Source organism: Chanodichthys erythropterus, chromosome 11 (assembly GCF_024489055.1).
Source record: "Chanodichthys erythropterus isolate Z2021 chromosome 11, ASM2448905v1, whole genome shotgun sequence".
Classification (NCBI taxonomy): domain Eukaryota; kingdom Metazoa; phylum Chordata; class Actinopteri; order Cypriniformes; family Xenocyprididae; genus Chanodichthys; species Chanodichthys erythropterus.
Genome location: NC_090231.1, coordinates 6,970,346 through 6,996,021, shown reverse-complemented (window position 1 = coordinate 6,996,021; position 25,676 = coordinate 6,970,346). Strand labels below are relative to the sequence as shown.

General features: G+C 36.3%; 2 protein-coding genes across 2 annotated transcripts in view; both read left to right on the top strand.

Annotated features, from left to right (window-relative positions):
* Positions 1–1,474, top strand: part of anpepa (alanyl (membrane) aminopeptidase a) — a 64,723-nt gene extending 63,249 nt beyond the window's left edge. The window contains exon 22 of the mRNA XM_067401292.1: positions 870–1,474. The gene's annotated coding sequence lies outside the window, so the exon portion shown is untranslated. The remainder of the gene's footprint in view (positions 1–869) is intronic.
* Positions 1,475–2,113: 639 nt separating this feature from the next.
* anpepla (alanyl (membrane) aminopeptidase-like a) lies at positions 2,114–25,676 on the top strand. The gene is made up of 19 exons (XM_067400338.1): positions 2,114–2,718; positions 5,207–5,349; positions 6,707–6,846; positions 7,007–7,133; positions 7,249–7,403; positions 7,497–7,610; positions 9,821–9,964; positions 12,832–12,897; positions 13,000–13,069; positions 13,161–13,329; positions 13,413–13,620; positions 17,871–17,926; positions 18,022–18,169; positions 18,322–18,413; positions 22,044–22,154; positions 22,499–22,666; positions 24,113–24,253; positions 24,333–24,411; positions 25,362–25,676. Exons 1-19 carry the CDS (start codon positions 2,114–2,116, stop codon positions 25,518–25,520), a joined length of 2,895 nt encoding a protein of 964 aa, XP_067256439.1. The 3' UTR covers positions 25,521–25,676.

Here is a 25,676-nt window from a genome sequence, read left to right as displayed (position 1 = left end):
TGATACACGCTCCGAATCACTGATTCGAAACAAAAAGCTTCGGAGCTTCATGAAGCAGTGTTTCGAAATCGGCCATCACTATCCGTAACACCCTTACTGTCTATGGTAACGCCGGACTGCTTCACAAACGAGGGTCAATTCAATGTTGGATTTGCTCAAAAGATGAACATGACAGCACATGCTAGTCGATGAGTTGAATCAACTCCACAGCAACTACATAAATTTATCCACTAATCGTTCAGAAACGTCCATTTTCATTCTAAAAGTTGTAACTTCTTCATCAGTGTTGACTCCGAACAACTTTGTACAATGTAAGGCATTTTGAAATGAAAGATTCTCCACCTTTGTTGTTGTTGAGCAACTGAAGCGCGAGCTGTTAAAACTCCGCCCTCTTCTGGAGCAGCAGCTCATTTGCATTTAAAGGGACACACACAAAAATGGCGTGTTTTTGCTCACACTGAAATAGGGGCAAATTTGACAAGCTATAATAAATGATCTGTGGGGGATTTTGAGCTGAAACTTCACAGACACATTCTGGGGACACCTTGTATTGCATCTTGTAAAGGGGGCTAGTCTGACTTCGTCATACTCATATTCTAGGCAGAATGTGAGTCTGATGCTGCTCCATTGCACTTGAATTATGGGGCGTGTCTTAACCGAACCAGTAAAAAAAACCTCTGCACTCAATTGGATAGACCTACAACCAATCAGAGCAACGCAGCAAGTGACATATGTTGAACTTGTACTTAAAATTTTGCCTAATCACGTTGGAAGGACGGCAAACACATCTTTCCCATCGACAAATGCCTTGATTGCGGTTCTTTGTTCGTCTTTTAAAATTAATGCGCTGTCGATTTCTTTTATTACAGACGTGATAGCGGAATCTAAACATCTTACTTCTCCAGCTGCAGTCATCGTTGGTGAAAACCAATTCAACCCAAGCACTCTTTGATGACGTGGGTGGTTACGTAACCGCAGATAGCCTGTCCATCATCGATTAAAGCCCGCCCTGGCAATTTGATTGGCTCTGCCTTCTGGAAGCCGAGCATAATTACTCCACAATGGATCGAGTCCAGACCGAACTTCCCATCCAAAAAAATGTTGTGGGCGGGGTTCGGGCTGGCACCCAGGCTAAAAGGGGGCATAAGGTCACCTTTAAAATATAAGTACAATGTAAAAACATGTATGTACACAATAAGTGCATTGAATCAGATGATTAATTTAAATGTAAGTACATAATAATTAAAGACACCTATATAAAGTGGGACCTAGTATTTTTTTCTTGAGCATCAAATTATATTAGAATGATTTCTGAAGGATCATGTGACACTGAAGACTGGAGTAATGATGCTGAAAATTCAGCTATGATCACAGGAATATATTACATTTGAACTATATTTCTGATAAAAATAAATACATAGTCCTAGGAGACTTCTAGGAAACCGTATAATAACCCCAGCTTTTGAATGGTTGCGGTAGAAGGCATTTTTTGTTACATGTACATCTGTTATTTTTTTCTCTTGAATAAATAATCAAGATATGGAAACTTCTTCCTCTTGCATCTTCCTCTTTTCTGTATAAGCTTATACAACGTCATAACGACACATTAAACACATAACTTTAAAATGAAGCATACATGCTTGTTGACCTCCGCTGGATAATTTTCATGTCATTCATGATCATAACCACATGTAAAATGAACGCCAGGAGGCTGCTCATAATATCTGAAATATTAACTTGGAACAGGTTTAAAGCAATTTCAACAGTAATGCAATAACTCTGAAGCGATCACTAAGCCCTGCAACCCAGTTTAACTTGGCAAACAAAAGTCACATGCAAGTCAAATGCAAAGAATAAAGACATATTTGCCATTGTTTGTTTTGTTTTTTGTAGGCGAACTATGCTAACATTTAGAGCTTGAGTAACTATTTTCCACAGAAGTGGTAGAGCGACCACAGCATGATTCATCACAGTCAGCACTATTTAATCACACACACACACACACACTCACTTCAAGACTGTCCAGATAGACTTGATTCTGTCCTGGCCCCATCATTAACTCCTGTATCTTTCCTCACAACATCTCCTGAGACTTCATTCTAACTCCGCAGTCATGGGGAAAGGCTTTTATATCAGTAAGCCCACAGGGTTTGTGCTACTTGGGTTGGGCGCTGGGGCCGTGCTCACCATCCTTACTTTATCAGTGGTCTACACTCAGGAGAAACGGAAAAACGAGGCGAATAGCATCGACGAGACTCGTATGGTGATGACCACAGCAGCCTACAGCACCTCAGCACTATCAAACAAACCCTGGGACAAGTACAGACTGCCTGACACACTTCGTCCTGAGTACTACAATGTGACGCTTTGGCCTCGGTTGGTGGCGGACAAGCAGGGCATGTACATTTTCACTGGGAAATCTGGAGTGGCATTCGAGTGCGTGAAGGAGACCAATCTGATCATTGTTCATTCCAATAAACTGAACTTCACCTTGACGTCGGGGATGCACCATGCGAAACTGACGGGTTTGGAAGGGACACACGCTCCGGCTGTGCTGAAAACCTGGTTTCAAACACAAACACAGTTTATGGTGATTCAACTGAAAGAAAATCTACAAGTTGGAAAATCCTACTGGCTCTACACAGAATTCCGTGGAGAGCTGTCAGATGACCTAGGAGGATTTTACAGGAGCGAATACGTGGAAAATGGCGTGAAAAAGTAAGATGTGTTTTAGCTATTGCTGCTGAAATAACTTTGGTAAAGAGAGATTGAAATGTTTTCATTTTAACAACTTTTGTAAGTAGTAAATACTAAATATGAAATGATTTATAATAAAACTAAATTTTGATTTTAATAACCAGTATTTAAGCAGGTAACTTAATTTATAATATTATTATGTATAAGGTAAAGGTATTTTAGGTCCTGTAACAGATCACCATTTCTTATACAGTATGTTTTTCCCCCACAAACATTAATCAAATTTGCAGTGTCCTGTGACACATTTAATTTAAAAGTTAATATAACATTTTAAAATATTTAATAATGTATCTTAATGACTAAAAGATTTAGCAAATAAATGGGAAAAAATATTTTAGTTTAGTTTAAAATAGCTCTGCATTCTAAAAAAAAAAACACATCAAATATTACACAATGTGCTGTATTAATTTAACAGAATTTTCTGTATTTTTTACAGGTGTTTTACATGTATTTTGAATTTTGCACTTCACTGAGTTGTGTTTTAGGGTTAACGGAAATGTCTGTAAAATTACCGGATAATGTCCTGGTAATGAGCTGCCAGTACTTTTTCTGTTATTTTATGGATTTATTTTTTACAGTGTGGAAATTTCCCACCACAAGTCACTGCTGAATATTTTCATAGTTATTGAATTACTAGATTTATAATAAATATACAGTAATAAAGTTCTTACAAATCATTAGCAAACCATTAGTTTATAGTTAATTAATATAGTCTACACATTGTTAATATATTAATAGGCTAAATAATAAGTTCTTCATTCATAGTCACTGTAATTAAGAAATTATTATTAGCATGTAATTGTTCATTGTTTATTAGGAGTAAATAGTTGTCACTTTAGATTAGGTCACGGAAAATGAGAAAATCTTATTAATTAAGTGATTTAAAATTTGAAATTAATTGCATTCCTATTGAATGTTCTTTAAAAATGATTACAAATACATTAAGCACACACAAACTTACTCACTCAAACACACACACACACACACACACACACACACACACACACACACACACACATATGTTGGAATATGTTGTTTAAGGGAACTCTCCATCATATATATAAATATATAGAAACCATATAAAACACTTATTACTAATGCAATTGTATTCTAATAAAGGTTGCTTTAAAGAAGCATGACCTAATCTAAAGTGAGAACTATTTACAGTTAATAAGTTTTTAAAGCATAAAAAACATTATGTAACTCTTTACATATGAGCTAATTAAACAATAACAATTTGGTTAATTACAGTGACTATGAATGAAGAACTCACTATAACCTATTGATATATTATCAGTATAGTGAGATTACAATATATCAACTATGAATTAACTATGAACTCAGTTTGCAAATGGTTTGTAAGAACTTTATTACTGTATACTAATAAAGTGTTACTGATGTTTCCATATGAATTCCCTTGAAATACACACTGAATAGTGACAAGACTGAACAATTTGTGAAGAGGTTGCAAAGGGGTGGAAAATTTCTGGTAAATTTCTAGAAACTTTCCATTAGAAGTTAAGCTTTTAATTTTGGAATTTTGGAAATTTTCCAAGTTGGAAAGCTAACAGGAATTTACGGGAATTAAAATGTATTAATTGGTAACTTTGGATAATTTATACAAACTGCATAATATCCAAACATAAATATATACATTTTGTTTGGTTATGCAGACATGCATGCAACCTTACACTGGCTTTGATATGTGAGTATTTAATCGATTCTTCCTTTGAACAACTAAAAAGCATGAATATTGAATAAAATAAACATAATTCCTATGATCCCACCTCACCCCCCCAAAAAAGGCCCACCTCAAAATGTAAAATGAAAACACATTCAGGGGTGTGGCCTCAATAGCCCTGCAGTAAGTAGTGTGCACAGTAAAATCTCCACAGTTAAATCAGCTCTGCTCAGAGTACATATGGTCCCTCTCTAAATAGTGTTAAAATAACACTGAAGCAGAGTTAAAGTTAATGAGATAATTAAGCAATTAATTAAGTGATGATTGTGCATTAGTGATGAACAAGCACAATCACTGAAGAAAAGAGAAACACAATAACTACAACTGACTTCAGTCACAGCCTTATTAATTGCTTAATTATTTCATTAACTTTAACTCTGCTTCAGTGTTACTTTAACACTATTTAGAGAGGGACCATATGTAATCTGAGCAGAGTTGATTTAACTCTGGGGATTTTACTGTGTGCTGTGTGCATGTGATTGAGGAAGGGTAGAAATTCAAATGAATTTGCTTTAAATCTGGTTCTTTTAACCAAGATTATGCTGCAAGATCTGCAAAATTTGAAAAATAGCTAACCTGCAATTTTGCAAATTTTCAGTTTATTCCCATTAATTCCCATGGAAAGTTTCCAACTTTGAAAATTGCTGGAATTTTGCAACCCTAGTGAATCACATACAAACTTAACTAAGATAATTTTCATTTTGTCAGAGTTGTTGCCACAACACAAATGCAGCCCACTTCCGCCCGGAACGCTTTCCCCTGCTTTGATGAGCCGTCAATGAAGGCCATTTTCCATTTGACTCTCCTACACCCTCCTGGAACTGTGGCCCTTGCTAACGGCATGGAGCTGGGTTAGTGATCACACCAATGACACGTGTAATAGGTACCCTACTGAGGACATCTCTGGAAGTGCTACAAGCTCAACATTCAAACATTTATAAGGGTATTGTTGATTGAGACAATAATTTAACCATTTTCACAGTTGAAATACCTTTCTGAAATAAGCATGTGCTTCTAGATTCAGTGGGATTCATATCTTATAATGACTTTTATTTAAAAACTAAAATAGGCTTAAACCACAGGACCATGGATTTTAAAGTAAGACACAGTATCAATCAGAGATTCTGAGCTCACAAATCTTATGAAGTTGGAAACACATTGCAAATCTGAAGGACTTTAGAAGTTTAGACGTTACCAATTATGTCAGCTTGATTAAAGTTTTTCCAAAGTTGTATAATGGTAGCCTTGATTGTTTGGTGTGGCTTATAACCTGCTCTTTAATCACTTACTGATGCCTTACCCCCCAGCAACAGTGTTATATAAGCAATGTCACAAGTGTTATATTTTTCCTATTTACTTTCCCATATACTATATGCTTGGGGTCAATAAGATTTGTTTTAACGCAATTATTACTTTTACTCAGCAAGGATGCATTAAATTGATCAAAAGTGACAGTAAAGACATTTTTAATATTACAAATAAATCTGTTTTCAAAACTGTTTTCAACACTGATAATAATTTAGAAATGTTTCTTGAGCACTAAATCAGCATATTAGAATGATTTCTGAAGGATCATGTGACATGTGATATTTAGAATATATTAAAAGTGACCTATAATGCCCCTTTTTACAAGATGTAATATAAGTCTCTGGTGTCCCCAGAATGTGTCTGTGAAGTTTCAGCTCAAAATAACCCACAGATCATTTGTTATACCTGGTTTTAACTGCCTATTTTTGTTGTTGCTTGCGAAAACAAAATGGTGGCGCAGTGGGCGGAAACATACAGATTAAGGGACGGTAATATTATAATAAGATCCCCTTCCTACGTCACTAGGGGAGCGAAATCTGAGCGGCTCATCTTTTTCACATGCTTGCAGAGAAAGGCTTGCCAAAACAACCTTTTTCACGTTTTCTGGGTTGGTAGATGCACCAGGGACCCGATTATAGCATTGAAACATGGAAAAAGTCAGATTTTCATGATATGTCCCCTTTAAAATAGAAAACACTTATTTTAAATTGTAATATTATTCCAATTGTAATTTCACTATTTTATCTGTATTTTTGATCAAATAAATGCAGCCTGATAGATGAGCATAAAGAGACTTCTTTCAAAAACCCTAACAAATTTTATAGACGCCAACGTTTTGAACTAATGTATTGCATGGATTCATCTGCAACTTATTCTTCACTCATGTTCTCACATTTCTAGGTACTGAAAGCATGACCATAAATAATCAAGAGGTTTTGCTGACCAGATTTGAGCCAACTGAAAAAATGTCAACATATCTGTTGGCCTTCGTCGTCAGCGAATTCATCAACATACGATCCCCACCAGAGGCCAATGTTTTGGTAGACAATCAAGATATTCTCTTGCTCTCCTTTCCTTTAATACGAATCTATGACATGCACATAACAAAATAAAAATGGGTATTACATTTATTGATTTTTAATTACATCATTAGTTTATATTTTTCCATTAAATGCATTAAAAATAACTTTTTTATTTTAGATCAGAATCTGGGGACGTAGAGAAGCCATTGCGAATGGACAGGGAGATTACGCCCTTAATGTCACATTCCCTATTTTGAAGTATTTCGAAAAGTATTACAACACCAAATACCCCCTATCCAAATCAGGTGAGAGTTTAAACAAGTTCCTTCCAAACTTTGTGTCTCAATCAGTTACATAAATATACACTGGGGGGGCCATTAAGGGGATAAAACAGTCAGACTAATACTTTCCTATCCCTAGACCAAATTGCATTGCCTGATTTCGCTGCTGGAGCAATGGAAAACTGGGGTCTGGTCACATACCGAGAAACGTCTCTTTTCTACGACCCAAAAGTGTCCTCTAATGAAGATAGAGAATGGGTGGTCACTGTAATCACGCATGAACTTGCACACATGGTATGTGGACTATGTGGCATGCTTCTAATAGTGGTCTTTTTTAACTACTTTAATTATCTAATCAATTTAACCAATGACAAAAAATAAATTTAGTGGTTTGGGAACCTTGTGACCATGAGATGGTGGAACGACCTGTGGCTCAACGAAGGCTTTGCGAGTTATGTGTCATATCTTGGAGCTGATTATGCTGAGCCCACCTGGAATATTGTAAGTTTTTATTCACTTATATTATTCAGCAAGTTTATGAAGATCATTTATACACTGAACAAAATTATAAACGCAACACTTTTGTTTTTGCCCCCATTTTTCATGAGATGACTTTTTCTATGTACACAAAAAGCCTATTTCTCTCAAATATTGTTCACAAATCTGTCTAAATCTGTGTTAGTGAGCACTTCTCCTTTGCCGAGATAATCCATCCACCTCGCATGTGTGGCATGTCAAGATGCTGATTTAGACAGCATGATTATTGCACAAGTGTGCCTTAGGCTGGCCACAATAAAAGGCCACTCTAAAATGTGAAGTTTTATCACACAGCACAATGCCACAGATGTCCCAAGTTTTGAGGGAGAGTGCAATTGGCATGCTGACTGCAGGAATGTCCACCAGAGCTGTTGCCCGTGAAGTGAATGTTCATTTCTCTACCATAAGCGGTCTTCAAAGGCGTTTCAGAAAATTTGGCAGTACATACAACCGGCCTCACAACCACAGACCATGTGTAACCGAACCAGCCCAGGACCTCCACATCCAGCATCTTCACCTCCAAGACCGTCTGAGACCAACAATTGATTTGCATAAACTGTCTCAGGGAAGCTCATCTGCATGCTCATCGTCCTCATCGGGGTCTAGACCTGACTGCAGTTCGTCGTCGTATCCGACTTGAGTGGGCAAATGCTCACTTGATGGCGTCTGGCACTTTGGAGAGGTGTTCTCTTCACGGATGAATCCCGGTTTTCACTGTACAGGGCAGATGGCAGACAGCGTGTATGGCGTCGTGTGGGTGAGCGATTTGCTGATGTCAACGTTTTGGATCGAGTGGTCCATGGTGTCGGTGGAGTTATGGTATGAACAGGCATATGTTATGGACAATGAACACAGGTGCATTTTATTGATGGCATTTTGAATGCACAGAGATACTGTGACAAGATCCTGAGGAACACTGTTGTGTCATTCATCCACGACCATCACCTCATGTTGCAGCATGATAATGCACAGCCCATGTTGCAAGGATCTGTACACAGTTCCTGGAAGCTGAAAACATCCCAGTTCTTGCATGACCAGCGTACTCACCGGACAAGCATGTTTGGGATGCTCTGGATCGGCGTACGACAGCGTGTGCCAATATCCAGCAACTTCGCATAGCCATTGAAGAAGAGTTAACCAACATCCCACAGGCCACAATCATCAACCTGATCAACTCTATGTGAAGGAGATGTGAAGGAGATGTGTGGTCGCACCAGATTCTGACTGGTTTTTGGATCCCACCAATACAGTAAAACAGGCCTTTTATTGTGGCCAGCCTAAGGCACACCTGTGCAATAATCATGCTGTCTAATCAGCATCTTGATATGCCACACCTGTAAGGTAGATGCATTATCTCGGCAAAGGAGAAGTGCTCACTAACACAGATTTGTGAACAATATTTGAGAGAAATAGCCCTTTTTGTACATAGAAATAGTCTTAAATATTTGAGTTCAGCTAAAATGGGGGCGAAAACAAAAGTGTTGCGTTTATAATCTTGTTCAGTTTATGTTCACAAAATACACAATAACCATAAATTAGGATTCAAAAGACTTGATTAGAGTTCATTATAAACAACATAATGCAAATAACCTTTATGCAAATGACTTTTCAGTCTGCCAATGTTTGTTTTCTGTTGCTGTCCATCCAGATGACCAGTAAACGAGAATGTTTCTGTATTTACTGTTTTAATCTGCATCTTAATTGGGGTTTTAGCGGCTTGCTCCATCAACCGTTGTTTGAATATCACGTTAAAAATATTTACGTCATGCAAACACCCGCTTGCTGTTTTCCAGTGGAAACCGCGTCCTCTTTGCACACGTATAATTTCGATATGAATTAAGCCATACAGATGTGGCTTAGTAACCTTCAGTGATATAAAGTCGAGTAGCTTAATTATTTATTCATACTTAATTTGCCATATGATTAGCAGTGTCTTCCTTTAAATGCGTGGCCTACGGCGCGAACGTCACATAACGTAATCAATATTCATGAGCAAATTTAAGACGCTTTTGCAGCATTCAGGCTACAGCTAGTTTGTGCTCTTCATAGAAGTTACTGCTAACAAGTAAAAGTGTGTAATCTTTAATAACATTAACAGATCATTTGTTAAAATACATAATGAATAAATATATATGAAGATGTAACAAGTTAGCTGTGTTTTGTCTCTCTCGAAGAAAGATCTGATGGTGCTGCAGCAGGTTCAGAGGGCGTTTGCAGTCGACGCTCTTGTTTCCTCACACCCGCTGTCTTCACGAGAGGATGAAGTCATTACACCGGGTCAAATCGATGAGCTGTTTGATACCATCACGTATAGCAAGGTTTCCATCATGTGCCAAAGACAACTTAAAATAACATTATTAAAGGGTTAGTTCGCTCAAAAATGAAATTTCTGTCATTAATTACTCAGCCTCATGTCGTTCCAAACACGTAAGACCTTTGTTCATGTTCGGAACACAAATTAAGATATTTTTGATGAAATCCGTGAGCCTTCTGGCCTCTGATAGACTACAATACAATAATCACTTTCAAGGTCCAGAAAGTAAAGACATGGTTAAAATAGTCCATGTGACTACAGTGGTTGTTATGAAGCGACGAGAATACTTTTTTGTGCAAAAAACAAACAAACTAAAATAATGATTTTACTCAACAATATCTTCTCTTCTATGTCAGTCTCCTATACTGTTGACGTAGTAAACAGTAGGGGTGCAACGATACACAAAATTCACGGTTTGGTACATAACGCGGTTTTGAAGTCACGGTTCGGTACAGCAGGTGGGGAGAAAACTAAACTAAGCTTTTTTTTTTTTTATTAAACAGCGGTTTACTGAACAAAATGTGTTTTTGTCTTTAAATATATTAAATTAAATTATAACTAAAAGTTTCTTAAGGATAAAAAAAACTATCTTTGCTAATGGTATAAACTATGTAAGGAGCCCTTGAACATTATGCTACTATAATATTAATGGTTAACAACTGAGCATAACTCCATTTGCCTAAATTAAATTTTTATTTTTAGATCAAATCATCAACACTCAAATAACAAATTGTATGCAAACATGTAAGCTGCACCTAAGGCAGTTTTTGCATAAACTTCTAAACCTTGTTGAAATATAATCATTTCTACACAGTGGTTGTCAGTTTAATATAAACATACATTAAATAATAAAGACATCACTAAAAGGTTAAGCAAAATGTAATGAATATATAGGCTAATACAGTGCATATATTAAGCAAAAGAGTTCATTTCTCCATTGAACTAACAAGCTGTTGACACTGAATGGCTTTTCTGAGGTAAATGCTACATGACATACAGCTGATTCATTGATGTCTTTCCACCGTTGAAACATTGATTGAGCAATTACATGAGATATGACCGTTTCAGTAAGTTGTACTGTATCTTTCAACATACCTTCAGATGTTCTTTCATGTTTATTCTGTAACTAGTATTAAAGAGGAAGAGATCAGGGACGTGCACAGGAATTTTGAGGGGCAGTTGCTCTGACCTAAAAAAAAGGGCACCCCCCCCCCCCCAAAAAAAACACGGTCTATATGGTATAAGCGGAATAATTGACTCCGCTTCGAGTCGTGACCGAATCACCACCTCAGGTGTGCATTATTTTTCTAATAATTCAACGGCCCCTTACTTGAATCACATCTTAAATAGTGTTTTGACATCGCCAACCCAAGTGCATTTTACCTCAAACTTGCGTCTAGTTAACTAGCAATCGCTTCTCGGGTCGACATTAACACACTGACAAAATTATATTCAGAATTAAAAATATTTTTATACCACTTTTTAATGTGTGATTGTGTAAAGGTTTTCACGAGATACCAACCTTTCGCGAACTTGCTTCCAACACTCGTTCTCATGGAGGCGCGGTGTGCACGGAGGGGTGGGGCTGTGCGCGCGCGAGTATGTGAGAGAGACGCGTGAGTGAGAGACGCAGGGAAATGAAATGCAGCTGAACGTTTGCTCTATGAAAGACATTGACAAAGATGAAAACTAAGGACATTTAATCTATAATTTTATTTTATTTTAGTTAGTTTTGCCAAACACACATTACAGTTTTGGTTAGTTATCGTTTTTTTGTAATGCCTCGTTTTTATTTTTATTTCAGTTAACGACGATGTTTTTTCCCACCTAGTTTTCGTTCGTTTTCGTTAACGATTATAACCTTACTCACCTTTCCGACAATGTTAAGTCGTCTCACCCGACAACCGCGACAATCTCCTTCTAGTGCCGCTCATGCAGGCTCAGCTCAGGTGCCGGTCGCGTGCAGCGCTGCAGCCAAGTAAACAGAGTTTGCCCTTCCCCTACTGACTTTCACTTTCGGACGGGTGCCCGAATATGGAAGTGAATGAGGCTTTGCGATTTTTTATTTTTTATCTAGGCCTACGTGAAATTCTGCATCCATTGTACGATTTTTTTTTATTTTTTTCCACCTCGGAAGGGCAACGTAAGTCGAGAAGGGCATATGGGCAGTTGCCCGGGCAACCTGAGCAACCCCCCTGTGCACGTCCCTGGAAGAGATGCTCGCGCTGCCAGTTGAACTGGAGCACCCGTACAGAGATCTGTCATGCCGCATCAAAAAGGCATTTTCTGTTTGAATTTCATGATTTTGAGGACAGAATATGAAGGATGACACTTTGTTTCTTATCGAAAGTAACAAAACGCAGAGCTTATTGCGATTAGTGGTGGTTAGGCTAGTGTTGCAATGTAATGCTTCGTACACACGTGCACAGAACCGAAAGCCCTGTACCGAAACAGTTCAATACGAATACGTGTACCATTTCACCCCTAGTAAACAGAGTGCAGAAGAAATTGCTGAATAAAGGTGTTATTTTTATTTAATTTGGTGCACAAAAAGTATTCTTATCGCTTCATAATATTAAGGTTGAACCAATGTGGTCACATGGACTATTTTACTGATATCTTTACTACTTTTCTGGACCTTGAAATTGATTATTGTGTTTAAGTCTATCGGAGGACAGAGGGCTGTTGGATTTCATTAAAAATATCTTAATTTGTCTTCTGAAGATGAACGAAGGTCTTACGGGTTTGGAACGACATGAGGGTGAGTAATTAATGACAGAAATTTCATTCTGAAAAACGAACCCTTTATGCAGTGTTATATTTCAATGTTTTTAGTTAGTTTTATCTAACCATAAATCTTTGTCATTGCAGGGGGCTTCAATACTGAGAATGCTGTCTGAGTTTCTCTCGGAGTCTGTCTTTGCTAAAGGACTTCATGTAATTAAAGGGTTTGATGTTTTAAAGTTTGAGCTTTTATGATGCATTCATGCAACCGAGTGACTTTTTCCTCAGAATAACACATGTACATGATTTCCACAGAACTATTTGCATGAGTATGCATACAGCAACACTGTACACACAGATCTTTGGAAAAAACTGCAGGAAGTAAGTTACAAAATTGATGCAAATGATTCCTTAAATATTAGTGTTAATGTGTTTGTTTTTTGATTCGTGAAATCTTTTTTTTTTTTAGGTTGTAGACGCAGATTCAAGCATCCAGCTCCCAGCCTCAATAAATGACATTATGAATCGCTGGATTCTTCAGATGGGTTTCCCTGTAGTAACTATTGACACTCAAACAGGAAGTATCTCTCAGCAACACTTCCTGATAGACCCAGAAGCAGTAGTAGACAAGCCGTCTGACTACAAGTATGTTTACCCTGACAACATTAGTCATGTTCTATTTCTTTAGAACTTGTTTAAACTCTGTGTATCTTCAAAAATAATTGCAGTTACGAATGGTTTGTGCCAATCACATGGATGAAGAATGGCAGTAACATGGGCCAACACTGGCTGCTTACTAAAACTGCTTCATATGAGCCCATGAAGACAGATACTGACTGGGTATTGGCCAACCTAAATGTCACGGGATACTACAGGGTTAATTATGATTCCCACAACTGGGAACGTCTTCTTACACAACTGACTTCAGATCATAAAGTGAGTATCTCATTATATTTAAAGGGTTAGTTCACCCAAAAATGAAAATTCTGTCATTTATTACTCACCCTCATGTCGTTCCACACCCGTAAGACCTTTGTTTATCTTCAGAACACAAATTAAGATATTTTTGAGGAAATCCGAGAGGTATATGACTCGTCCATATAATCAAGGTCCACAAAGGTAGACATCATTAACCCTTAAATGCAGTGGCGTAACTTTGTTTTAAAAAGTGGGTGGGACAGGAATGTGTATGTGGGGGGGGGGGGGGGGGGGGGGGGGGTTATTGTAATTTTATTATTACAATAATAATAATATGATATTAAAATTAATATGATAGTTTCTTCCTTACATCTACTATAATATAATGTCTCGAGAGTATGTATATTAGTTAATAAATACTTGGATCTGCTATTAAAAATAGATTGTCCTGATGGACTGGAGGCAGTATTTTCGTTTAGCATGCAAGAGATTCCGGGTTCGAATCCAACCATGTATGATTTTTTTTTTCTATCATTAAAACCAAAGATGTTCGTCAGTGATTGTATATCAAGAGCAGGGAAATGTTTATTTGTATTTTGTTTTGTGATTCGACGTAACGAATAGAGAGTCTCTGCAACAGTTAAGCGATAGATTGAAGCGCTCGTCCGTGTGAACACTGCGCAGTGTGCACGAGCGCCAAGAGAACATTGTTGCACCTCCGATAACAGTGACAAGGAGCACTCAACATGATTTCACATCCCAGCGCCAGATCGCCTTTTATTAACACAAATTGAAAATCAACTAGAGGTGTTTCTTTTGTATTAGATATCCACGAGATGCAGCGATATGTTTCAAAAAGTGGTGGGGACATGTCCCACCCGTCCCACCCGCAAATTACGCCTATGCTTAAATGTATGACTGTTTCGCCAATCATTCTTACATATTCGGGTCTTTTATCGACCCGGATCTATATCTAATACGGAAGAATCTACCTGTCGCGATAATATAAAACTCCTCTGATATTAGAGTAAAAATTACAGAAGAATAAAATAAATTGTATTTTGTTACCTTTTGGAGCTTGAATGGGCTCCGTTTGAGCAGATGTTTTATGCCAATATCACTGTCCTCGTCAGAGCTCATTTCCCAGTAAATTCAGCAAATAATGGGCTAGTTTTATGTTTGAAGACACGAATATGAGCCCATTCGTGATCTCAAACGTATTCTCAAAACTATATCATGTTCAACATCTTCAAAATCAATATTTCGATTGCTAACAGCTTCACCAGATCAATCCAGTGACAGTTACAGTCATATTTGATTGCGTTCAGTACTTGTTCTGCAGTAAATTGCTGAGCCATTTCATGTTTTTCTTATTATTTCGTTTTCTGTCTGAATGAGTCGTCACTTCAGCATTGCGTTTCAGACATTGCCACCTTGTGGAATAAAGGTGAATTGCACTTATTCCGTCATCTAAAATTCAATTATTGTTGTGCAGAAAAAATATATGTACACTCATACACACCTCGGGTCATTTGCGACCCTATACAATTTTTACAAAAAATGAATACAAAAATACACATTCTTTTATAATTTTATGATTTTTTTCTTTTTATATTCTTTATAATGAATTGATTGAGGAATACCAAGAAGGTTGATGTCTAATTTTAAAAAATGAATGAGAAGGAGGGTAGTGAATGACGTCCCGGGTCACTAAAGACCCGAGGTATTCATTTAAGGCTTAAAACAGTTGACGTGACTGCAGTGGTTCAATCTTAATGTTATGAAGCGACGAGAATACTTTTTGTGCGCAAAAGCAAAACAAAAATAACTTTATTCAACAATCTATAAAGTATATATAAAAGTATTCTCGTCACTTCATAAAATAAAGGTTGAACGAATGTTGTCACGTTGACGGTTTTAACGATGTCTTTAGTAGCTTTCTGGACCTTGAAAGTGTCAGTTAAATTGCAGTAAAGTAAAGTACCCTATTTTCGTGCACTAATTTTGTACTTAATGTACTAAAAATTCTTCTTTAGTACTACTTAAGATCATCTTAAGAACATCTAAGTGTGCTCAACTGTGCTATTTTGAGACAGCATGAAATATGAACTAAAATGTGCTTTTAATATGCTATCTCTGTATTTAAAAATGCATTTAGATACTACTTATAGTACATTTGAACCCATAGTGTACTACATGCAGGGCCGGATTAGGACTAATTTTCAGCCCTGGAGTTTCATGCCTTAGACCGGCCCACTTTAGTTCACGACTGACTATATTAAAATAATGTAATTAAAACCTCAGTATAAAAGTCTGCTATAGTGCACTGTTCTCTACAACCTTGTAAATAATTGTATTTTTAAAAAATATCCTCAAATACCCATGATAGTACAAATGATAGTACAAAAAAATGCTAAAATTTGATATAGAGATATTTTTATAGTTATAATAATGATGATTTTATAATGTGAACCATTGATTAATGCTCTAGCCATCTAGTGGCTGTAGTTAAAAATTCATGTTATTTTAATTTTAATTTAATTAAGTGTTTGTTTTCCAGTAGATGGCAGTAATCGTCTACTAAACCCAGGCACATTTTTTCATGTCTATCACTATGAATGAAATTTAGAAATGTAGATTTTTATTAAAGTGGATTTAACATAAAATTTTGCTATTTTATATAAATGTATATACTTAAATTATTACAAATTGAGGCAAATAACACAAAATACCATAAATCCTACAAAATTGCACAACTTTACAGTAAAATATTAAAGTAGGCCATTACGTTTGTATAAAAATTAGTTATGTTAAAAACCCATTTAAGCTAGTTGGACAGAAAAATTAATATTGTTGGCCAATGTGTAATAGCATAGCTAGAAACATAACATAAGTGATAGGCCCTATATTTTATTATTTGCCTACTATTATTACGATATGAGTAATAGCTGCTTTATCTTTTGCATGTTTTCCCCTCTTCCTTTTTATTTATTTACGTTACTTGAATCAGCCTCCGGTGGCTTAGACCTTTTGCCTTACCATAATTTAGCGTTGATTTAGAACTTGTCCCGCTGTCCCTGCAGACGTCACCTCATCCCTTCTTCTCGTATACTTTTGAGTGAGTTGTCTTCTCCGAGCGCACACTCCGAATCCAGGATAATTTACCCACCGAGTGACATGATATCATTGACGTTGCGTGCAAATGACCCGATCGCGCATTCGTTTGTTTGTTTTTTCTTGCGCGGGTGCCCCGTGCTGCCCTGGGCCGTCCAGGCCTAAATCCGTCACTGAATGGTTTTTAGGAAAAAAGTTAGGCTACTCAGCTTAGTACATTTGGCCGCATCCAGAGTTTTTAGAGCATCCATATTTCAACCCAGTGCCATGACAACACCGGCCCTCGCGGCCAAATAAACAGACCGGCCCACCGGGAATTCTCCCGGTGCTCCCGATTAGCCAATCCGGGCCTGACTACAAGTGGTAGCTAAATATATTTTTTTATATACAGAGATAGTATATTAAAAGCACATTTTAGTTCATATTTTATGCTGTCTCAAAATAGCACAGTTGAGTACAATAGATGTTCTTAAGATGATCTTAAGTAGTATAATTTTTAGTATATTAAGTACAAAAATAGTGCACGAAAATAGAGCACTTTAAGTACATTATAGAAGTGTATTTTTTTTTTTTTACCTGGGTATACCTCTCGGATTTCATCAAAAATATCTTAATTTGTGTTCTGAAGATGAATGAAGGTCTTACGGGTGTGGAACGACATGACGGTGAGTAATTAATGACAGAATTTGCATTTTTGGATGAACTAACCCTTTAAAGGTAGGGTAGGAAATATCGGAGAGACTAGCAATAATAGCAAGCTAGCTTTGAAACCATAAGATCCCACTCTCCTTCAAAGCCACACCTCCTTAAAAACACATGAACGCGCACAGCAGAGTCTGAAAAGCAGCACGAGATACAGCATTACATTATCTCATGTCTCAAAGCACAAAACATTACAATAATAATGAGCATAAACAACTTACAGAGATCTGGCTTGTACCATCTGACTGCTGCATATTTATTTTGCCATTGATAGTGAGATTCGGACCGATTGCAATGATTGGACAAACATTTTTTTATTTTAATATTTAAACCACTTCTATTATTGATTGCTTATCAGGATGTGGAGAGATTTTCAAACAGAATAACTAAAAGCATTTATAAAAAATATATTTTTTTATAAGTTACATGTTTTTTACCCTCTTTACACATAGGTTATTTCAGTTCTTAACAGGGCCCAGATCATTGATGATGCATTTAATTTGGCAAGGTAAACTCTCTGCTCCAGAGATATTTAATCGATGGACATAATTAATTTGCTCTAAATAATAATAAAATTGATAATCTGATTCTCATCATTCATAGGGCAGAGATAATCAACATAACCCTGGCTCTGAGAACAACCCAGTATCTCTCAGAGGAGAAAGAGTACATACCGTGGGAATCTGCCATAAGAAATCTGGAGTACTTTTTCCTCATGTTTGACCGATCAGAAGTTTTTGGACCTTTGCAGGTATCCATTTTAACCTATTATTATATTTAATAATATGTTTATATATTTATATACAATTTTTAATAATTTTTTTACCCAGAGTCAGAGAATGTTCATTCAGGACTGTAAAGGACCAGATGTGTTTATTTATCTATTTCTTTAAAACAATCCAGACTTACCTGCGGGGAAAGGCGCAACCTCTTTTTGACCACTTCAAAGTTATCACATCAAACTGGACTCAGAAACCCCCAAGATACATGGACCAGTAAATACAAGATTCCCTCTTTCACATTTTATTCTAAAATTACTTTATTAACACAACACATACTGTATATCCAGGGCTTGACATTTACACCTGCCAGCAGGTGGATTTCAGCAGTGGTGTGTAACGCAGTCACTCCTACTAGCCACTTTAGCCGGATGAATTTTATAAATAATATAAACATTTTTCAATTGTAGTCTTATAAAAAGGTATCTGAAATAATAAACTAAGTGCAATGTAGGGTTGTCAAAAATATAAATTTTTTGATACATATCAAAACTGAAATATCTGAAATGCTTCCAATACTCATTTTCCACAGGATACACAATACCAGCTGCTCTTTCTCTCTCTCTCATCTTTCCGACAGCGAGTTGACACACAAACCCTCCTCTTCTCACTCACTCATTTCATTTGCTCCAGATGAATATTGTTGGTGTTACAGAGCTTGAATTTCGGTGTGGGATTGCACATACAGTGGCATGAAAAAGTATGTGAACCCCTTGCAGAATCTGTGAAAATGATAGCTGAATTTATTAAAATAACCCCATTCATAAGTTTGTGAACCATTGGTTCTCAATACTGTGTGTGGTTACCTGATGATCCACGACTGTTTTTATGTTTTGTGATGGTTGTTCATGAGTCTCTTGTTTGTCCTGAGCAGTTAAACTGAGCTCTGTTCTTCAGAAAAATCCTCCAGCTCCTGCAGATTCATCAGTTTTCAAGCATTTTTGCATATTTGAACCCTTTCCAGCAGTGAATATGATTTTGAGGTCTGTGTTTTCACACTGAGGACGACTGAGGGACTCAAACACAACTATTAAAAAAGGTTCAAACATTCACTGATGCTCCAGAAGGAAACACGATGCATTAAGAGTCGGGGGGTGAAAACTTTTGAATTCAAATATCAAGGTAAATTGTACTTAATTTGTCTTCCGGGAAACATGAAAGTATCTTCTGTTGTTTCCGAAGGACAGTACTAAATGAAAAACAATGATATTTAAACAAAATAAGAAAAATTGTTACATCTTCATCCTGTTTAAAAGTTTTCACCCCCCGACTCTTAATGCATCGTGTTTCCTTCTGGAGCATCAGTGAATGTTTGAACCTTTTTTAATAGTTTTGTTTGAGTCCCTCAGTTGTCCTCAGTGTGAAAAGATGAATCTCAAAATCATATTCACTGCTGGAAAGGGTTCAAATATGCAAAAATGCTTGAAAACTGTTGAATCTGCAGGAGCTGGAGGATTTTTCTGATGAACAGAGCTCAGTTTAACTGCTCAGAACAAACAAGAGACTCATGAACAACCATCACAAAACATACTTTTTCATGCCACTGTATTGCGCATAATTTTACTCATTCCTGCAGATTTTGTGCTCACACCCAAAGTGCGCCACTTAAAGCCACCGCTCAGTAATAAACTGAGTTATTTTTCACTGCTTATTGCGCTTAAACAGTCAAATACACACAAAATGTCAAAATGTGGGAAGTATTCACATAAACTGTCAGTTATGGTTTAAGTGAATGTAAACAGTGGAGAAAGAAACGCATGTGTAACAGTATAATGGATCAGTGCGTCAGGTCTTAAAGCAGCCTAATGCTGCCAAATTATGAGATAATATTAAAAATATCTATATGGCAATTTTTCCTCATGGTATTAATGTCAAAATTGTGGCCAGTAAAACCGCTGAGTGGCTAGTAACTTTGGAAAACCACTAGCCACAGTGACTGGTGAGCGAAAAAGTTCATGTCAAGCCCTGCATATATCAGTTACAACTTTAACTATGACCACAAAGGAATTTTAAAGGGGTCACAAGTTGTTCTTGATTTCACTTGATTCTCATTGGAGATAAAAGTGTTAAAGCAGATACATTCTATCCATTCTAAAAAGTATTCAAAATCAGAATTAGTGTGTCCTAATTCATAGAATGTTGAAATGAGTATTCCAAAGATACCTGAATTGTCTACTATTTCCGGTTAGAATCCGAAGGGCAGATCCGTGCACACTCTAAAGGCTAATATTGGCTACAACCAATTGCACGTTGGACGAGCTTTCGATGAGCACTACAAACACGAATAAAAAGTGTTAAACTACAAACGTGGATATGCGAGAGCAATGGTTTAAGGAATAGTTCACCCTAAAATGAAAATTCTGTCATTAACTACTCACCCTCATGTCGTTCTAAACATGTAAGTCTTTCGTTCATCTTTGAAACACAAATCTTTTTGATGAAATCTGAGAGATGTCTGTCCGTCCATTGACTGCATTTGCAACTGAAATTTTGATGCTTCAAAAAACTCATGAAGAGATTATAAAACTAATCCATATGAATTGAATGGTTTAGTCCAAATTTTCTGAAGAGAATCACGTTATATGATTTAATTTAGGCTTTTACTCGCAAATAAACATTGATCAGCGAACATAAGCAGAAGCTCAACTGAACCTGAATGACGCACAAGATCAAACCTCTTCCGGAAGCTCAAACGTGTTGCGCATACTAAAAATAGTCTTACTATAGGTGTATCATAGTGATTGAGGATAAGACAAAAACACGGTTTGGAAAATTGATTCATGATGTATTCGCTCATTATATAAATTTTGAACAAAAATTAAACCGACTTCAATCCTTTGATTGAAATCACTTTTGAGTGCACACTTGCTTTTTACATTCACTTTCAAATTCGCGATCACACGTAGCCTACTCTGTGTATAGAGAGTGGCTGTACTGTCTGGTCAAACTTTTTATCTAATTTATATTTATATATATATATTTATATTTATATATATAATATATAATTATTTATTTACATTTTAAGATAAGATACTTGTCAATGAAACTCAGGACCTTTTGCGGACCAAATTCTCTGACAACGTCCTGTCAGTCATCTCCCCTTACTATCTTTACATGATAATTGAAATCTGATGTACTGTAATGTAACCGACTACCACAGCAAGCCTAACCATGTCTCTTTAGGGGCTCCGTTAAATGCAATATTCATTTTCTGTGCCTTCACATCCACACTAGGCATACTAGAAACTTCTAGGCAGGAGTGTTGAAGCAGGTTTGTTGCTAAACTCTGCAAGGCCTCCAGGACTGAGTTTAGACAGTTAAATGTACTCTTAAAACTTCCTTTCCAGTAAAAGAGGAAGGTTTATTGAAACTATAAGCAACTCGTTCTGTATTGACGTCAGACAGACCATAAGAAGACATGACCACCCATTTTTAAACATTAACATGACCACATTGAGGTAATGGGGAAATTAATATATACTATTATTCAATAACACAAGAACAATCTGTCAACGCTTGTGCAAACCAACTGGTAATTTCGCATGCAAGAGAGGATGTTTACATAAAATCATATACTATACAAACAACAGCTTGTTAAATTCTAATGGAGTGGAATATTGTCATAAAAAATTATTTCTGTTATCGCTGGCACTATACGTGGACCTCAGTATTAATAAAAAAATGAAACTATGAAATGACCCCTTTAAGCTCTCCTCTCAACGGAAAGGTAACATAACATACGAGAGACATATAACAGAGCATATTAAAATCACTTCTGTTTTTGCATGAATATTAGGGATGGAGGTTACTGAAATATTGTCTGATTTGTGTGAATTCTGTTTATAGATACAACCAACAGAATGTTATTTCAATGGCCTGCAAAACTGGAGTGAAAGGATGTTCGGAGCTCACTAGGATGTGGTACAGACAATGGATGAAGAAGCCTGACAGTAACCCGTATGACAACCGCTTCTCTCAGCCCAAAATCTGAATTTATTTCATGCCAGTTCAGTTCAGCTCTGTCTGATTCTGTTAATCACTTTTAGTTATGTTATGGTCAGAATACAATTCAAGTCGGTTAAGTTCACTTCTTTGTTCTTTTCATTTGGTTCATGAGAGTTTAATTCAGTTCAGTTGTACTCTGAACTCTGTAGCTAGTTCAGCTCGTTCCAGGTCTGTTCATCACTTTCATTCAATTCAAGTCAGAGTTCAGTTCAAACCAGTTCTGTTCATTCAAGCATTGATCACTCTTACTGGTTCGGTTCTGTTCAGTAAATTTCAGTTTTATTTTTCCACTCAAGAATTCCCCCACATCTGAAGCCCATTGTGTACTGTAATGCCATCGCCACCGGTGGTGTTGAGGAGTGGGATTTTGGATGGGAGATGTTCAAGAACAGTACTATTGGTGGAGAGGCAGAGAAACTGTTATTTGGTCTATCATGCACTAAAGTGCCCTGGCTGTTAAACAGGTGAGCCCTACTGCATCTCAGAACATACAATATTGTTCAAACCTTTGGGGTCAGTAACTTTTTTTAAAGGAAACACTTTTATACTGCAAAGATGCATTGTTAAAACTGATCAAAAGTGACTACAAATACATTAAAGGGGTGGTTGATTATGATTTCACTTTTTTAACTTTAGTTAGTGTGTAATGTTGCTGTTTGAGCATAAACAGCATCTGCAAAGTTATGATACTCAAAGTTCAATGCAAAGGGAGATGTTTTCTTTTACAAAAATTGCTTTTTAAGGACTACAACGAGCTTCTTCCCAGGTTGGTGACATCAATAACCCTCAAATTTACATAAACCCCGCCCCCCGGAACACACAACAAAGGGGGCGGAGCCATGTTGGGCTGCTTTAGAGAAGAGGAAGAGTTGTTGTAGTCGAGTGTTGTTGTCATGCCGTCATTTTACGCCGGACTGCTTCACAAACGAGGGTTAATTCAACACAAAAGATGAACATGACGACACATGCTAGTGGATGAGTTGAATCAACTCCACAGCAACTACATTAATTTATCCACTAACCATTCAGAAACGTCCAGTTTCATTCTAAAAGTTGTAACTTCTTCCTGAGTCTCTCCATCAGTGTCGACTCCGGTTTGAACAATGTAAGGCTGAACACCGTTACTGACAATCCTCATTTTGGCTGCGTGAGATTCTCCAGCTTTGTTGTTGTTGAGCAACCGAAGCGAGAGCTGTTAAAGCTCCGCCCTCTTCTGGAGCAGCAGCTCATTTGCATTTAAAGGGACACACACAAAAACGGTGTGTTTTCGCTCACACCCAAATAGGGGCAAATTTGACAAGCTATAATAAATGATCAGTGGGGGATTTTGAGCTGAAACTTCACAGACACATTCTGGGGACACCAGAGACTTGTATTACATCTTGTAAAAGGGGCGTTATAGGTCACCTTTAACAATGTTAGATTTCTATTACAAATAAATGCTGTTCTTTTAACTTTCTGTTCATCAAAGAATCCTGAAACAAAGTCTATTACAGTTTACTCAAAAATGAAGCAGCACAACTTGGACCACGTTGTCCATTATTATCCAAAGTTGTCCACTTGGATAATAATCAGAAAAGTTTCTTGAGCATCAAATCATCATATTAGAATGATTTCTGAAGGATCACGTGATGCTGAATACTGATGCTGAAAATTCACAGGAATAAATAACACTTTAAAATATATTCACATAGAAAACAGTTATTTAAAATTGTAATAATATTTCACAATTTTACTGTTTGTACTGTATTTTTGATCAAATAAATGCAGCCTTGATGAGCAGAAGAGACTTCTTTCAAAAACATTAAAAATCTCACTTTAATGAATTTGTTGTAATAGTTTATCTCTTGTCAACTTAGATACTTGAATATGTAATATATACTGATTTAATTGCCTTTTGATTTATAAAGGTACCTGGAATATACAATGGATCCAAAACAGATCAGGAAGCAAGACGTTATCTTCACCATTGTGTATGTTGCGGGCAACGAAATAGGCCAGCCGTTGGCTTGGGACTTTATCAGAGCCAACTGGGAATCTATAATTAAAGAGTAAGTACATTTCCTTTATCTGCAAAACATGTATTATTTATTCTCTCTACTGACCTTTTCTGTTACGTGATCTCCATAGTTTTGATGGTGGATCCTTTTTTGGAAGTTTGATTCTGGGCGTCATAAAAAAGTTTTCTACAAAATTTGAACTTCAACAGGTTTGTGCTATTTGAATGGGACAGGTCAAATACAAAACAAATATTAATACACTACCGTTCAAATGTTTGAGGTTGGTGTGATTTTTTTAATGTTTTTGAAAGACGTCTCTTAGTACGGAAGAGGATTAGGGCCAAGCATTAATAAAAAAAATAAAACCATCTCGAGATTAAAGTTGTTAAATTCAGAGAAAAAACTCGTTAAATTTCAAGAAAAAAGTCAAGATAAAATGTTGAGAATAAACTCGTTAAATGACGAGAAAAAAAGTCGTTGAATTACGAGAACAAATTAGTTAAATTATGAGAAAAATGTAGTTAAATTTCGAGAAAAAAGTTGAGATAAAATGTTGAGAATAAAGTCATTAAATTACGAGAAAAAAGTTGTTAAATTATGAGAACAAATTCGTAATTTAACGACTTTTATCTCATAATTTAATGACTTTATTCTCAACATTTTATCTCGACTTTTTTCTCGAAATTTAACTACATTTTTCTCATAATTTAACTAATTTGTTCTCATAATATAACGAGGTTTTTTTTTTTCGAAATTTAACAACTTTAATCTCGAGATGGTTTTATTTTTTTATTATTGCTTGGCCCTAATCCTCTTCCGTACTTATGCTTAAGACTTCGTTTATTTATATAGTAAAAACAACAATTTAAAAGAATCATTTTCTATTGTAATATATTTTCAAATGTAATGTATTCCTGTGATCCTTGCTGACTAAATGTTTCTAACTATTTCTAAAGGTATTTTTTTTAAAACAATTACTGAAGCCAAACGTTTGCACAGTAGTGTCTATGTAATATTTTGCATTTTAAATTTATGCTTAAAATGAACGGTCTGTTGTTATGCTGTATTCTATTTTTTCTTGAGATATGTAGTAGACATAACACAAGAAAATGTGTGTATTTATCTCTTTCTTTCTCTCTGTTTCTTTGACAAATCACAGTTACAACGATTCAAAGAGGACATTGCAGCGAGTGGTTTTAGTTTTGGCACACATGCAATAGAACAAGCCATTGAGCGGACGAAAGCCAACATTAAATGGGTATCTGAAAACAAAGCACAAGTAATGAATTGGCTGATTGAACAGTCAGTGTCATTGTGAATGTTCTATATTTTTGTATATTATATTTTCATATCTACATGACTATTTTAGAGTAAACATTTATATTTTGAAAACACAGAGCTTTTCTAATCAAGTCTGATTATCTGATGTTCTGTGCCTTTGATTAATAAATTAGAAATATTTTGTGTTATATTA